Raw genomic sequence first — 15,988 nt, 5'->3', positions numbered from 1 at the left:
GGGCTGTGAGTAGACAGTTTAATTTGAGTCTGGAGTTCGCTGGGTAGCTTATGGATATATATATATATATATATATATATATATATATATAGGGATATACACACACACATATATTTGGGGTCATAAGCGTTACTTCATTTTAGTGGTGGGTTGGTAAACAGTCTCTCCAGAAAAACAAAACTCTGATTTTTGCTGTTTACTGATTTCTGTGGTGTAAATACTCTCACCATGGCCGATTTCAGGCCGCCAGTAACTACTGGCTTGCAAAATCCCGAATATTTAACCATCAGCTCCTGGAGCCATTGCCTCATTTGCTCATCAAAACATCCGGCACATATATACAATGGAATATTACTCAGCCATAAAAAGAAACAAAATTGAGTTATTTGTAGTGAGGTGGATGGACCTAGAGTCTGTCATACAGAGTGAAGTAAGTCAGAAGGAGAAAGACAAATACCGTATGCTAACACATATATATATATATGGAATCTAAGAAAAAAAAATGTCATGAAGAACCTAGGGGTAAGACAGGAATAAAGACACAGACCTACTAGAGAATGGACTGGAGGATATGGGGAGGGGGAAGGGTAAGCTGTGACAAAGTGAGAGAGTGGCATGGACATATATACACTACCAAACGTAAAATAGATAGCTAGTGGGAAGCAGCCGCATAGCACAGGGAGATCAACTCGGTGCTTTGTGACCACCTAGAGGGGTGGGATAGGGAGGGTGGGAGAGAAGGAGACGCAAGAGGGAAGAGATGTGGGAACATATGTATATGTATAACTGATTCACTTTGTTATAAAGCAGAAACTAACACACTATTGTAAAGCAATTATACTCCAATAAAGAAGTAAAAAAAAAAAATCCCTTGAAGTTGGCAGGAATATCCATTTGACAGATGAGGCTTAGAGAGATAAAGTGATTTATTCGAAGTCCACACAGGAAGCTGGTGGCAAATTTAGGGGCCTCCTAACCCCCAGTTCACTCTGGCTTGCTGACTTGGAGAATAAAACAGACTGCAGCAGGAAGCACTGTGGGGAAATATAAGGAAGAACTTCTCCCTGGAAATGCTTAGAGGTCATGGTTTAGGATTTTTTTTTTTTCCTTTTTCTGTCTCACTTCCTTTTAAGATGATTTGGGACAAATTAGGACTGAGAGGTTGCTGGAAAAGCCTTCAAGACATAGGGACCTCAGGATGCTTTTGGAAGTCAGGGGGCTGGAGGGAGCTGTTGTGTGTCTGTGGGGGCTTAGCTCCTGTGTCTCCCCCAGGACAGCGGAGCTGGTCGCCTCTCATTCTGTACGAAGGTGTGCTACGGCATTGGAGGGGTCCCCAACCAGGTGGCCTCCAGCGCCATAGCCTTTTACCTGCAACTTTTCCTGCTCGATGTGGCCCAGGTGAGTGTGGGCAGCAGCCTCGGGGGCCCCCTGCTTCCATCTTCCTTGGTGTCTGGTCCTTTCACCCCACCTTTACTTCCACCCCCATCATCCTTGGTAGATGGTACTTCTGACCCAAGCCTGAGAAGAAACCAAATGCTATTGAGGGCAACCTCCTCAAGGATGTTTACTGCAGGCTGTTTGTAGTGGAAAAGTGGGAAACAACATGAATGCCCCCAAATATAGAAGTAGTTGGAAAATAAGTTGGGCTATATCCACATAATGGACTACTGTTTAGTCACTCAAAAGAATGAGTTAGATCTATACCAGTTGACTCAGAAGGATTTCCATGATGCACTGTCAAGTGAGAAAAGTTCGTTTTAGAGAAAGCTATATAAAATGATCCTATTTTAGCAAAACAAAAACATGCCCCATATATGTGGGTGCATGGGTATATAGATGTATATACATCTGTACATGATTAAAGGATGAGCATGGGGAAAGTAAATTCCGGAAGGATATCCACCAGAGTGTTAATGTTGGCTATAGGAGGGAATGGTGGAGGATAGAGGGTAAACAAAAAAGAACTTTTTAATGAGGTATCCATGATTTATTTATCTTTCTGTGATTTTTTAAAATGACGCTGATACGGTCCCATTTGTGTAAAATTATAAATTGCAAATGCACATAAGGAAACGCAGGACAGGATGATCAAAATGTTCCTGGCAGCTGTCTCAGGATGGTGGGATTTCAGATGAGCTTTGCTCAATATTTTTCTGTACTGTTTGAATGTGTTTATAATGAGTGTATCATTTATGTAATCAGAAAAATCAATAAAACGTTTTCATTGTGAAACACAAGGTCTGCCTTTGACTGTCAGCTTCAGTGCACCCTTCTTGCACTGAGCCCTTCAGGGGAAGATCTCTCAAGTCTTCTCTGAAAGTGACCGGGCATAAGTATAACAGGAATGTGCTAGGGAACAGCTATCACTCCCTCCCGCTTCTCTACTGGTGCACATATGCCCTCGGAGCTCTCTGGATTCCTGTCCTTTGCACCGTGGCTCTGGCCCCTGCCAGTTTCCCAGATCTTCCTCCTGATGGGCGGGCAGGCCTAGACACCCTCTCTGACTCTGCCAGGCCTTGGCTATCCCCTCCCCTGTCCCTTTCAGATCCCTGCTGCCCAGGTGTCACTTGTCCTGTTTGGAGGGAAGGTGTCTGGGGCAGCTGCCGACCCTTTGGCTGGGTTCTTCATCAACAGAAGCAGGAGGACAGGGTCTGGACGACTCATGCCCTGGTGAGCAGCCCCGTGGTCCTCAGGATCCTGGCACCCACCCCTGGCTCGAGGTCACTGTGTTTGTCACATCTACTTCTTAGTGGATGGTTAGAGGACAAGTCTGGACAGTAGGTGACAGGAATGGATTGGGTCTGACTGAGTCATGCAGGTGTTCATAGACCTCTCCCTCACCTGGTGGCAGAGAGCTGGACAAACCCTCCAAGAGTCGCTGCCCTGGCCCTGGGGGTCTAGGAATGTGGCCAGACTGAGCTGGGTGTATTGGAAGGTCTCACAGAGATGTGACTTGCCTGTGCCCCCTGGAACAGGGAATGGCACAACCCAGCCACTAAGTGCCCCAGCCTCTACTCCTGGCTACCTCCTCGCCCTCGGCCACCTCGCGCCCTCCATGGCTCCCACCCTGAAAGCCCCAGCCCAGGGCTTCTCCAGGGGCCGAGAGCTTGAACCCAGAGGGGTGAGGTTGCTCCAGGCCCAGCCTTTGCGTCCCCTGTCCTGGTGCCGCGGGGCGCTCCACCTGGGCTGTGCTTCCACAGGGTGCTGGGCTGCACGCCGTTCATTGCCTTGGCCTCCTTCTTCCTGTGGTTCCTGCCCCCCTTCACCAGCCTGCGCGGCCTCTGGTACACAGCCCTCTACTCCCTGTTCCAGGCCCTGGCAACGGTAAGCAGGTGGCCCCCTTCCTCGGCCTGGACTCCTGGAACTCCAGTGCTGGCTGGAGGCCCCTCTGAAGTGTGTGTGTGCTGGGGGTAGGGGTCCAGGTCCCTGCTGCCCACCTGCTTACCAGGTGGCCACCGACCATTAGCTTTTCTCGTGGGCTCTAGGCTGGGTGCCCCTCCTGTCCCTCAGCCCCTAACTCCAGGTTGAGGGAATCAGTGGGGATGTGCCAGCCTGGCGCAGGCCTGCCCTCAGGAAGCTGCTGGCCTGGGTTGGCAGTCTGGTGGCAGGCGCCATCCTAATCTCTGCCCGGTGCCCCAGTTCTTCCAGGTACCCTACACGGCACTGACCATGCTCTTGACCCCCAGCCCCAGGGAGCGGGACTCGGCCACTGTGTACCGTGAGTGCAGGCAGGCGTGGGGTGCGTGGGGTGGGATGGCTCTGCCCCTGGCCCCATGAGCTGTCACCTTGCTCCACGCTGTGTCCCAGGGATGACCTTGGAGATGGCAGGGACGCTGATGGGAGCCACTGTCCATGGACTCATCGTGTCTGGTGCCCACGGGTCCCACAGGTGCAAGGAGACTGCGCTCCCAGGACAAGTGGCCGTTTCCCCCAACGCGGTGAGTGCCCAGGCTACCCAGACCCACTGGGACCCCCGCTTCGGGGTCACTTCTTTCTTCCAGGGCTGTTTCTCCCCCAGGTCTCTTCATGGTTGTTTGGGGGCTCAGCTCTGCACACCATGCCCTCTCATTCCTTCCCTGCTCCTGTAGCTGAGCCCATGCCCTCCGTCCTCCCTGCTAAATCTGCTTCTGCTGGGTGCCTTCTAAACATGGAGTCAAACAACAGATCAGCAGGCCATCTGGAGGGGAGGAGGCAGACCCCAGAGAAGGGACAGGGGTGGGGAAGGGCCACAGGCAGGGACAGGGCAGAGAGCAGAACGGTTTGGTGTCCTGGCAGAGCTCTGGGCAAAACCTGACCTATGACCAGTCCTACCCATCCCTGAACGGGTGACTACCAACGCCAACGCCACCCCCAGTGTGAAAGGGTCAGTACCCCTTCCTGTCTCCTCAAAGCAGGTCCCTTTTCAGCAATTAGGGGACGTGCATCTATTTATCCATCAAGTTCATCTTCTATCTGCCCCCCCGCCCTTTCTCCTTAAGCAAATGACATCACTCACCTCCACCAACATTTGGGAATTAATGGTATGAGAATAATACTACCAACACCCATGGTTCACCACCCGTAAGAAAACATTACAATGAAGTCCTTGTGTACCCATCCATCCCCAGACCCATCTGTAGCCCAGCTACAGAATTTGCCCGAGTACAGTGCAAAGTGAAGCTGTAGAGCCCCAGAGAGAGCGGGGAAGTCAGTTTCCCCTTCCCATGGTCTACTGCCCCAATCTAGGGATTGCCTGAATCAGGGTCGGGGAGAGACTCTGCCCAGTTGCCCTCAAACCCCATCATGGTGCTACGAGCCTGGGATCAGAGGGATTGCGACCTGCAGATTCACCCTCCCCGCTTCCACGCCTAGGCCCCACTGAGGCCTCTACAAGTGCCCTCCCCAAAGCTACTGGGTCACTGTCTGGGTGAGGGTGGAACAGAGGGTGGCAGTGGCCTTGGGTTGGAGAGCAGGAGGCCGGGCGGGGCCTGGGATGCCAAGAAGTAGGGAGCAGGAGACTGAGAACCATCCCCACCCCGGAAGGCGAAGCCTCGTGTGAGCCAAGGCGAGTAGCATTCAGGTGCCTCTTGGTAGTTCCAGCTCTGTTGTTCCACTGACTTCACTTACAAAACACAAATTCATAGATAAAATCATCACGAATTTCAAGACAGCAGAGCATTAACTCCCAAGTGCAGTGCCTTCTGAATGTTGGACCCTGTGCAACGGTGCTGGATCCACACTGGTGAAGCCCTGCCCATCTCCCTCTTTCTTCCCCCACCAAAGGCAACCCCTATCCTGAATTGGGTGACTGGTACTCCCATGCATGCCTTAAATGTATTTTAGTACATAAGTGTCTGCCTCTGAATGCTAGGTAGCACCGTTCTGGTTTTGACGTTTATCTGCGTCATCATGCGTCACACTGTCTGCTCATGGATCTGTCTCCCCACCCACTCCAAGCCCCTTATTGTGGATGCACAGGATCACTTATTCATCACCGTAACCGCAGGGTCTAGCATGCAGAAATCAGCCCCAATGAACGTTTGCTTAAAAAGAGAGAGAGAGAGAGGTGAAGGGGGCTTAGACCCATGGTGGCATGGATGCTTGCAGGAGGCAGAGGGTCAGCAGAAGGACCACTCTGGGCCCTTAGATCGCCCTCTCCTGCTGCGCTGGTTGGGAGGAGGGGCACCCAGCATCCTTGGGCTTGGGCTGAGGGTCCCTGTGCTCCCATTGGGAGGTACTCCTGCCCGGCCCCTGGGTATCCCCACCTCCGTGGGTTGGAGACATCACCCCCACTGAAGTTCTGTCCTGTCCCACAGACTCGTCTCTACTCCATTGCAGCCACTGTGGTTGCTGTGACTTACCCCGTGTGCAGTAGTTTGCTCTGCCTGGGGGTGAAGGAGCGACCAGGTAGGTGCGGGGTGCAGGCAGAGTGTGGGAAGCAGAAGCTGCGGCTGGGCTCCTCTTGGGCGTGGGTTTTGGTTTTGAACTCCACCAAGCCAAGATGTCCCCTTCCTGTGTTGCAGATGCTTCTGCCCGAGCCTCCGGCCAGGGCCTGAGCTTCCTGGCTGGGCTGCGGCTCACAGTGCGGCACCCGCCCTACCTGAAGCTGGTCATCTCCTTTCTGTTCATCTCAGCAGCCGTTCAGGTACCTCTGGCCAGGCTGATCCCCACTGGCTTGGCTCTGGCCATACTGACCCTGCGTAGGTTCAGGTGTCTCTCGTCCCCACCGCACCAGAGAGAAACCAGTGGCTGGCAAGTGCTGGGCAAGGCTGGTGCTGGGAGGAGAGGAACCTACCTAGAGCCTGTGGGGCTGGGGAGGGTCAGGGCCCAGACACCAGGAAGCTGACGCTGTCTGGGGTGGTTCTCAGCCCTGCTGGGGGGCGGGACAAGGAATGGCGTTTATACCCGTGTCAGCGATAAGCGTCCTTCGTTGGGGAGGGGACTGCGTGATGGCGGTAGGAACTGGACGCTTGAGATCCCAAAGGGGAGGCCAGACTTGAGACCTTGGCCTTGCCCTTGACTTCCACGTTTCTGCCATTTCCCATACACGCCCACTTCCTGTCGACCTCTTCAGGTGGAGCAGAGCTACCTGGTCCTGTTCTGTGCACACGCCTCCCGGCTACATGACCATGTGCAGAGCCTGGTGCTAACCATCCTGGTGAGGGGACCTGGGGCGGTAGAGGCAAGGGCGCTCGGGGGCCTGAGTTGGGGATGTGTGACCCTTGACGTGACACATGTGACCGGACTTCCGATGGTCAGGGTTCTGGACTCTGCTGTGGTCTTGGTCACCTGCATTTCAGCAGAGGGTAGAATTGGGGCCAGGGTCATAAAGTTCACAGCCACTGTTTCCAAACAGGTGGCAAGGTCAACATCGAGCATCCCTCCTAAAAGGCAGGGCTTTGAGGGCCTGGCAGAGGCGCAGGCGGCGTGTCCTGGGCTGTGATGATTCTGTCCGCTCACAGGTCTCGGCAGTGCTGAGCACCCCGATGTGGGAGTGGGTTCTGCAGCGATTTGGGAAGAGGATGTCGGCCTTCGGGATCTTTGTGAGTGAGGCAGGAAGCAAGGCCTGGAGGGATTTGGTGGGGGGGGAGGCGGTGACCTTGGAGCCTAAGCCTCCTGGGGGCCGGCAGGGCCGCGTCTATATTCACCTCGTGCTCAGTGCCTAGCAGGGGACCAGGCGCAGGGGGTCATCAGTAGAGCGGTGAGTGTGTGAATCAAAGAGCAGTTGAGCTGGGGGGTGCAGGTGGAGGGAGCAGCTAGTGTGTCTGTCTCCCTAGGGGATGGTGCCATTTGCAATCCTGCTGGCTGCTATGCCCACAGCACCCGTGGCATACGTCGTGGCCTTTGTATCTGGCGTGAGCATTGCCGTGTCCTTGCTGCTACCCTGGTAGGCTGGGTGAAGGGAAATGGGAGTGGGAGCCTCACGTCCTTCCTACTGGGTATCCCTCCTTCACATCAACCTGCTATCCCAGGCCTTGTGCACGGGCTGCGCTGGGGAGGGGCTCTCCCCCTTGCAGGAGATGGAGGCTGCCAGCGCCATCTGTGGAGCCCTCCTGAAAGAGCACCAGGCGGCAGGAACGGTGGACAGCTGTGTGTTGGGGAAATATTGCCTGACTCTGTGGGTCGGTCCTGGGCAGCGGGGACCCAGGGGTGAATCTGACTCACTCTCTGTCCCCAGAGAGCTCCCAGGCTGGTGGCTGTCGAGGGGATAAAAGGGATAATTCTGCAGCCCCCTCCCCCAGGTCCATGCTTCCAGATGTGGTGGATGAATTCCAGCTGCAGCACCAGCACGGCCCAGGGCTGGAGACCATCTTCTACTCATCCTATGTCTTCTTCACCAAGCTTTCAGGTGCAGGCGCCCTGGGCATCTCCACTCTCAGCCTGGAGTGAGTCACAGAGCTGGGCTGTACCAGAGGCACAAAAGACTAGCGGCGTGGGAAGCAGAGGGCAGAGTCCCCCACCTTAGCCAGCCAGGGGTCACCCGTGGGTCCGGAGGGTGTGTGGGAACCTCCACCCTACTTTCTCTGTGCACATGACTGGGAGGGGCCCTTCTTGGTGGCTGTACCCCTTCTGAAGCCTCTGCTTCCCACATCCTCAGCTTTCTCTGAACTCCTCCCTGGTCTGTTCGTTCCCTCACACTCCGTCCCCCATAGTTAGGCTGATGTGGCCAGGAAACTATCCAAGTTTCAGGATAGCGTGGTGGTTGGGCATTTGGGACCCCTCCGTCAGGAAGCCAGGCTCTGAGCTGGATGCACGGGATGGTGTTTCCCCAGCTTTGCGGGGTATGAGTCAGGAGCCTGCAAGCAGGCGGAACAGGTAGTGGTGACCCTCAAGGTCCTCATCGGAGCCATGCCCACCTGCATGATCCTCATCGGTCTCTGCATCCTCATGGTCGGCCCCACTCCAAAGGTGCCCAGTCGGAACAGCTCCCGCTCCCTTGGGAGGTAGGCACCTCTCGCACACAGGTATACATACACAGGAGGGCCGCCAACACCCGGGAGGCATGCAGATGTGCACGGCTCTCATTTGGTCACCTCCACCTGATGTCCCACAAGCATGGCAGTCAGTCTTAGTGGGCCCCAAACCGAATCAATCTTCTTCCCCAATCGCTCCTGCTGTGCCCTGGTCCCGGTGAATGGCACCACCCTCCAGCCTGGGAGCCGAAACCTGGGAGCCATCTTCCACTCTCCCCCACGCAGGCTGCACCGAGCAGCTCTCTCTGACCTTGTTCTTCCCCCTGCGAACCGCCGATCCCACTGCCCAAGGGTGATCTGCTCACTGTCTGGCTTTCACAGTAGACTGTGGGGACCTTGAAAGCTGGGTCTGTTTTCTTCATTTTTGCATCCCAAGAGCTCAGCCCAGAGCCTGAGGCCAAGCAGGCGCTGCAGTATCAACACGTCTGGGCCAGCAGACGTTCACGAGCCTTGTCCACGTTTTTGCCGACGCTCACGCGTTTACAAACACGAGTCCATGTAGATACAGAGGACCACGCACGATAGGCAGGAAGTGGCTTTGTCATGGGTCTCCCACTGCTTGCTGTGGACGGCCTGGGACTCCAGCCCATCTTACTGAGATCATGCGCTACACTCGGGGAATAACAGGTGGATGGGGAACTGCTTGCTGGGACTCGGAAGAACAGAGTTTTAGCTTCATTCACAGGGTTGAGAAGGGGAGGAGCTGCTAGAGAGACAAGGAGCAGCCACTGACACTTCCACGGGACCCCCCCCCCCCACCTCATCCTTCCCTTTGGCTTCTTCCCTTTCCAACAGGAGGACCAGCTACAGCCTCGCTTGAATTTGAGACTCCTGGGACCTGGAACGGCCGGAGCAGCGTCTTCTGGGCTCCAAGTCCCCCTTCTCAGCCCTTCGGCACCCCTGCTTCACAGTTTACACACGACCCACCTTTTCCCCTGGGATATGGCATCTTCGGTGACTCTCCTGAAGGGAGTGGCCTGGGCTCCAGGACCCCCGCCTGTCATGTCTTGCCTGTTGACTGCAGGACATCTCAGATAGGCCTGTGCCCCTGACTACCCAGCTCCAGGCAACCTGTGACCTGGAAAGCCTACCAGTAGCAACTATTCCTGGAAAAAGGAAGCCCCTACCAGCTTGGTCTGCAGACTTCCTGTGGGAGCACCAGGCCCACCAACCTGCTTGGATGGCAAAGCTACCTGACAGGACAGACACACAGAACTCGTTTCCCCTGATGTTCCAGTGGATGTCTGAGAGAGGCTGACAGCACGTGAGTGGGCAGAGTGGGGACAGATGGACATGCTGGGATGTCCAATTAGGAGAGAGACAGATGCAGCGAGGCCAACAGACCCCAGAGGGAGCGAATGGGGCCAGTGGTGGGGATAGACTGAGCAAGACATGAGGTGTTTCCTTCCCTTTGTACAGCTAAGTTGATGACACTGTTTCTAGAAGTGGACATTGACTGATGTGGAGCCACCGAAGACCCATCATTTTTATGAACAAAAGTTATTTTTGCGGAAATATTTTTCTGAAAGTTTATCTTTTTTTTTTTCTGGCTGTGCCTCACCACATGCGGGATCTTAGTTTCCCAACCAGGGATGGAACCCATGCCCCCTGCAGTGGAAGTGCGGAGTCTTAACCACTGGGCGGCCAGGGAAGTCCCCTGAAAGTTTATCTTATAAAAGCACAGGAACCACCGTTTTCTAGAGGACATGTCTTCGGGAAGGAAAGATCCACTGAGATTTATTTTTTCAGAAACAATTAAAGGGTTTATCTTCTATTGAGTCTGTAAAATTTGCCTGTGGCCAGCCTTCTCACCCCACGTCCTGGGAAAGCCCTGTCCCGAGGAGGGAAGGGGAGGGTGCCCGATGTCACTGAAACTGGCTATGGCCCATCAGCCATATGTCCCAGCGTCTGCATTTCCTCAGACCAGAGATGCCGTGTGGGAGCTGGGTTCCTTCCTAACTTTGGAAGAGAAGAAAAGTTGAGACTCGATAGTGGCCAGGTGGCTCTTGTGGGTTTGGGGCCTGGGGAAGAGTTGAGGAACCTGTGGGGACCCTGATGCCCCAGCAACTCCTCCTAGAGAAGCCCAGATACCTCAAGGGAGACCAGGAGGTGCAGACCTGCCCCCCACTTCTCCCAGCCCCTGGCTCAGTCCCCTCCTGAGCCCACTGCCCAGGGCTAGGCCCCCTTCCACTTCCTCTTTAGACCTCTGGCTGCCTCTTAGGTGTGAGATTAGGTGCGAGGTCCAAGACGGCCGGAGCTCAGACACACTCAGGCAGGATGTGCCCCTCAGAGCTTAAAGTGTTCAGCTTCCTCTACAAATGCTATAGCACAAGAAGGAACCTGACCTCAGAGAGAGAGTACAGAGTGTGACCCAGTCTGTCTGATACCTGAACTTTCTGGCCCCGTGACACTGACATGGGCATCTGATCCTTGAGGTCACAGGGCCCCAGAGAAAGAGCTGGGCTCGGTCTCTCTTCCTTGTCCACCTGACTGGTTCAGGAAGGGGCTGACAGGAACTCTGCTCACCCCCCGCCGTGCACAGGCGCACACACCACACACATACCTCACACACTGCACACTCACATATACGCACACATACAGAACAGTTTCTTAACACTGGAAGATCACTTGCCCTGTGGAGACAGTACCTGTTATGACCGAAGGCCAGGTAGTTTCTACCATGTTATGTTATGCTGTGCTTTGGAAACCTGGGCAACGCAGGTGGGATCAGAGCTTGTGCCACATTTTATGTTACCTATACTATTTCCCGGGAGTGCAGTCTTAAGGATCAGAGCCTCACTGTACAAAGACAGCTGCAGGGGGCCACCTCTGGGGGTTAGGGGTTAGATCTCAGAGACAGGAGGTAATCATGGGCTGGCCAAAAGGTATTCCATTTCTTCTTCATAGCAGCCCTATGAAGCAGGTACTATGATTCTCATTTTCAGATGAGGAAACAGGCTTAAAGAGATTAAGCAACTTGCCTACGATCAGTTGGTGGTAGAAACGGTCTTGTACCCAAGTTGGCCTGATTCCAAAGCTTGTGGAGCTATCCAGGGCTTAAAATAGTTTTTGGAGGTATGGCTGACCCAGGACTTCGGTATCACAGGACCACTCCTCCTCTGAAACCAAATGCCAGCATCCCTGCCTCTGACTCTATGCTTCGATTCCACTGTAATTCCATTAATCCTACTCTTCGACCTTCGGCTCACATTTGCCCACTGAGCTCACCCCATATCCACGTCCCTTTCCTGACACCCACCCTCCTCAGAGCCCATCCTCCTGTTTCAGAGGAAGATCTCTCCTTACCACCACGGCCAGCCCTGGGCCTATCGCCGGCAAAGGCAGACATCTCCCCTTGCCCCTTCCCTTTCCACGACCTTTTCCATCCCCACTTAAATCCAGGAGAGCATGCCATCCACTTGCTCAAGACCCTCTCAGCCCCACCCCTGCATCCCATCAACAGTCCCTCAAGGTCTCACAAGATCAGGTCCCTCCTGAAGTATCACTTCCTCAGGGAGGCCTTTCCTGCTTCCCCACAATCGCCTGCTCCACCCCGTCTCTACGCTCCACCCACTTTGCTTGTGCTCAGTAGAACCCACCCCCACATACAACTCTATAGTTCTCAACGGCTTTCTTGTTTATTGCTTGACACCCCTGTTAAAACAGAAATGTCATGAGGGCAGGGACTTTGACCGCTACATCCTCAGTGCCCAGAAGTGAACGTTCAACAGGAATAAATGTTTGCTAACTGAACAAGTGAATGTCCATGGTGCCCTCATCCTCAAACAAACAAAAACAGCCTTTCCTGTTCCCTTCACTTTCTCCTCCTCTTCAAATAATCGGTTTACTCTCCTCCCGCCACCCCGCTCCACAGCATTGTCTCCTGTCTCCTGACCCTCACCTGCCATTCCCTCCTTTTTTTGCGTGTGATTTTTTAAAATAATTTTTTTTTTAATCTTTATTTTTGGCTGTGTTGGGTCTTCGTTGCTGCGAAGCTTTCTCTGGTTGCGGTGCGCGGGCTTCTCATTGCGGTGGCTTCTCTTGTTGTGGAGCACGGGCTCTAGGCATGCAGGCTCAGTAGTTGGGCTCACGGGCTCTAGAGCGCAGGCTCAGTAGTTGTGGCGCACGGGCTTAGTTGCTCTGTGGCATGTGGGATCTTCCTGGACCAGGGCTTGAACCCGTGTCCCCTGCAATGGCAGGCGGATTCTTTTTTTTTTTTTTTTTTTGTGGTACGCAGCCCTCTCACTGTTGTGGCCTCTCTCGTTGCGGAGCACAGGCTCCGGACGCGCAGGCTCAGCAGCCATGGCTCACAGGCCTCAGGTGGGATCTTTAGTTGAAGCATGTGAACTCTTAGTTGCAGCATGAGGGATCTAGTTCCCTGACCAGGGATCGAACCCAGGCCCCCTGCGTTGGGAGCACGGAGTCTTAACCACTGGACCACCAGGGAAGTCCCTCCATTTATTTCATGAAAGAAATGTGTACACTGTTACTACCTATGTGTTGGGACAGGTCTGATGATTAGGTGGGGTAACACTGACCAAGGAAACCTCAATCACAGGTAGCCATAATGCTGTCCATGCTTCTTCAAAACCCTGTCCTCCTTGGCTCCCTTACCTCCCTCCCGGTTCTCCTCCACCATCTCTGACCATGCATTTTCTGACTTTTCCGTTGCTTCTTCCTTTGATGCTCTGTGGTCATCTTGGGCTTCCCAGGGCCAGTGATTTCATTCACTACCACCACCTCTACCCCACTCTATTTCCAACCCTGAGCTCTCTGCTGACCTTCAGGTCCCCAGAATCAAAGATCAGATGCCCATCTCAGTGTCTTCCAGGCAGTTAAAACATCACATGTCCAAAATGGACTCCTCACCTTCTCCCCACCCACGTTCTGTCTCCTGCATTTTCGGTGAATTTACGTCAGCATCTATCCAGTCACCAAAACCCAAAACTTGGTCTCTTCTTAGTTTCCTTTCTCTCCCATTCACTCCACCACCCCATTCCCCATATACACCGAGTATGGATTAAAGCAAGGGAAAGTGTTGCAATTTGTGGGTTCTACCATTATCAAATGGTAGAAGTTATTTGAAATTTAACAGAAAGCTGTAACACCAGATATGGATGGGTGTGGCTCATAACACACACAGCAAACTGATGTAGCTGATCGTTAGGTGTTTGAGATGTGTATATATGTGTATCTATGTTTGTGTATCCCTACGGGACTCAGTTCAGCTGGGTACAGTTTTCTGTGTTCACCTAGTGTTTCTTAAGGACAAAACTGGTACACAAGCAACAGGAAATTCAAGTTATGCTCTAATAGTTCCCTAATATAACAATTGTGTTGGAACAAATTTGTTTTCAAAACAAACATTGTAACAGAATTGAGTGTATATGTGTCTGGGTGTAAATATACAGAAATCCTAAATGGTCCCATAAATATTAAAGGAATAAAATAAGTATTTTAAAACATTCCCACAAAGAAAAGACCAGATCCAAAGTCTATCAAACATTCAATCAAGGATCATTCCTATCTTATGAAAACTTTTCCAGGGAACAGAAAAAGGCATACTCAGCAACTCATTATACCAGGCCAGAATAAGCTCGAAACCAAAACTAGACAAGCAAAAGCAAACAGAAAGGAAATCTGCAGGTTAATCTTACTTATGAACATAGAAGCAAGAATCCAAAACATCCCACCGCTGCCACCAAAAAAAAAAAAAAAAACAGTATTCCAACAATGAAAAGTTTGTTTAATGTTAGAAAAATCCATCAAGTGATATTCACCACATTAACAGATTAAGGGAGGTAAAAATTACAGTCTCAATAGATACAGAAAGAACCATCTGATAAAAATCTAACACCCATTTATGATAAAAGTACTTAAAAACCAAGAAGAAAAGGAAATTTTTAAACATAAGAACGTGTACGTCTTCCCTGGTGGCGCAGTGGTTGAGAGTCCGCCTGCCGATGCAGGGGACACGGGTTCATGCCCCGGTCTGGGAAGATCCCACATGCCGCGGAGTGGCTGGGCCTGTGAGCCATGGCCGCTGAGCCTGCGCGTCTGGAGCCTGTGCTCCGCAACAGGAGAGGCCACAACAGTGAGAGGCCCATGTACCGCAAAAAAAAAAAAAGGGTGTCTACCAAAAACCTAGGGCTAACGTCACTTTTAAGGATGAAACAGTTCCTTTAAAATCAGGCATAAGGAAAGGATGCCCACTATCCACAAAATTTTCATTATTTGTGAATGATATGATTGCCTACATAGAAAACCCAAAGAATCTACAGATAAATTATTAGAATTAATAAGACAGTATAGCAAGGTAGTTGGATATAAAATTAACAAAAAAGAATTGCACTTTATATGCAACACTTATATAATTTTTTAAAAATATCATTCACAGGGCTTCCCTGGTGGCGCAGTGGTTGAGAGTCCGCCTGCCGATGCAGGGGACACGGGTTCGTGCCCCGGTCTGGGAAGATCCCACATGCCGCGGAGCGGCTGGGCCCGTGAGCCATGGCCGCTGAGCCTGCGCGTCCGGAGCCTGTGCTCCATGATGGGAGAGGCCACAACAGTGAGAGGCCCGCGTACCGCAAAAAAAAAAAAAAAAAAAAAAAATTCACAGTAGCAACAAAAAATATCAAGTACCTAAGAATAAATGAATAAAATGTGGAAAAACTTCTGCTTCTGGCCATGATGGAGCGGTAGAGACCAGATCTCACATCTTGGCTGGTTTGTTAAAAAACAAACAAACAACAACAAAAAGAACTGGACAGAATATATGAAACAACAGTTTTCAAGGCAGTGGCATCAGGCAACAAAGGAGGAATCTCTAAGAGAAGGGAAACAAATGAGGTGAAATTTACAACTGCCCCAGTTTACTGCCTTGAGAATTTCCAGATGACAGTGAAGAGAACCAATTTAGAGTCCAGAGGGCTCCCTGAGTTGAGAAGACCGGCTGGAAGAGACCAAAGTGGCTAGAGTTTGCAGGACAGAATAGTGAAGGAGTGAGCTACTCCTCAAGAGAAAACTCGAGAGATCTATAGAGGGTCCTACTCAAGTACCCAACAGAATGTTGATTAAAGAAATAAATGTGAAAGACAAAACTTTCATAAAAGGAAAGATAAATGTGACTTCATTACATTGTAAATCAAGTTTACTTCAATATAAAAAAGTGACTTCGTTAAAATTAACTATGTTTGTTCAATAAAACACACCATCAAGGAAGAGAAAAGACAAGTCACAAACTGGGTGAAGATACTAGCCACATACTAAACAACATCTAGAATATATAAAGAATCCCTACAACTTGGTAACATAATATTGTAAATCAACCATACTTCAATTTAAAAAAAGAAGAGAATCCTTACAACTCGACAAGAAAAAGACAACCCAATAGAAATTTGGGCAAAAGACAAGAACAGGCATTTTGCAAAAGAGAAAACTGGAATGGCCAATAAACACATGAAAGATGCTCAATTTCACTGTTGGTCCAGAAGTAAAAATCAGGTTAAAGGAGAAACCATTTATAACTATTGGAG

General features: G+C 51.6%; 1 protein-coding gene across 1 annotated transcript; it reads left to right on the top strand.

Annotated features, from left to right (window-relative positions):
• Positions 1-228: 228 nt before the first annotated feature.
• MFSD2B (MFSD2 lysolipid transporter B, sphingolipid) lies at positions 229-14,380 on the top strand. The gene is made up of 14 exons (XM_067703869.1): positions 229-249; positions 1,255-1,398; positions 2,546-2,670; positions 3,201-3,324; positions 3,640-3,718; positions 3,808-3,938; positions 5,796-5,886; positions 6,003-6,124; positions 6,554-6,637; positions 6,942-7,022; positions 7,257-7,366; positions 7,722-7,865; positions 8,253-8,423; positions 9,249-14,380. Exons 1-14 carry the CDS (start codon positions 229-231, stop codon positions 9,271-9,273), a joined length of 1,452 nt encoding a protein of 483 aa, XP_067559970.1. The 3' UTR covers positions 9,274-14,380.
• The last annotated feature ends 1,608 nt before the right edge of the window (positions 14,381-15,988 follow it).

This window comes from Pseudorca crassidens, chromosome 14 (genome assembly GCF_039906515.1).
Source record: "Pseudorca crassidens isolate mPseCra1 chromosome 14, mPseCra1.hap1, whole genome shotgun sequence".
Lineage (NCBI taxonomy): Eukaryota > Metazoa > Chordata > Mammalia > Artiodactyla > Delphinidae > Pseudorca > Pseudorca crassidens.
The sequence above is the reverse complement of the archived record's forward strand: the minus strand, read 5'-3'. Positions and strand labels throughout refer to the sequence as shown.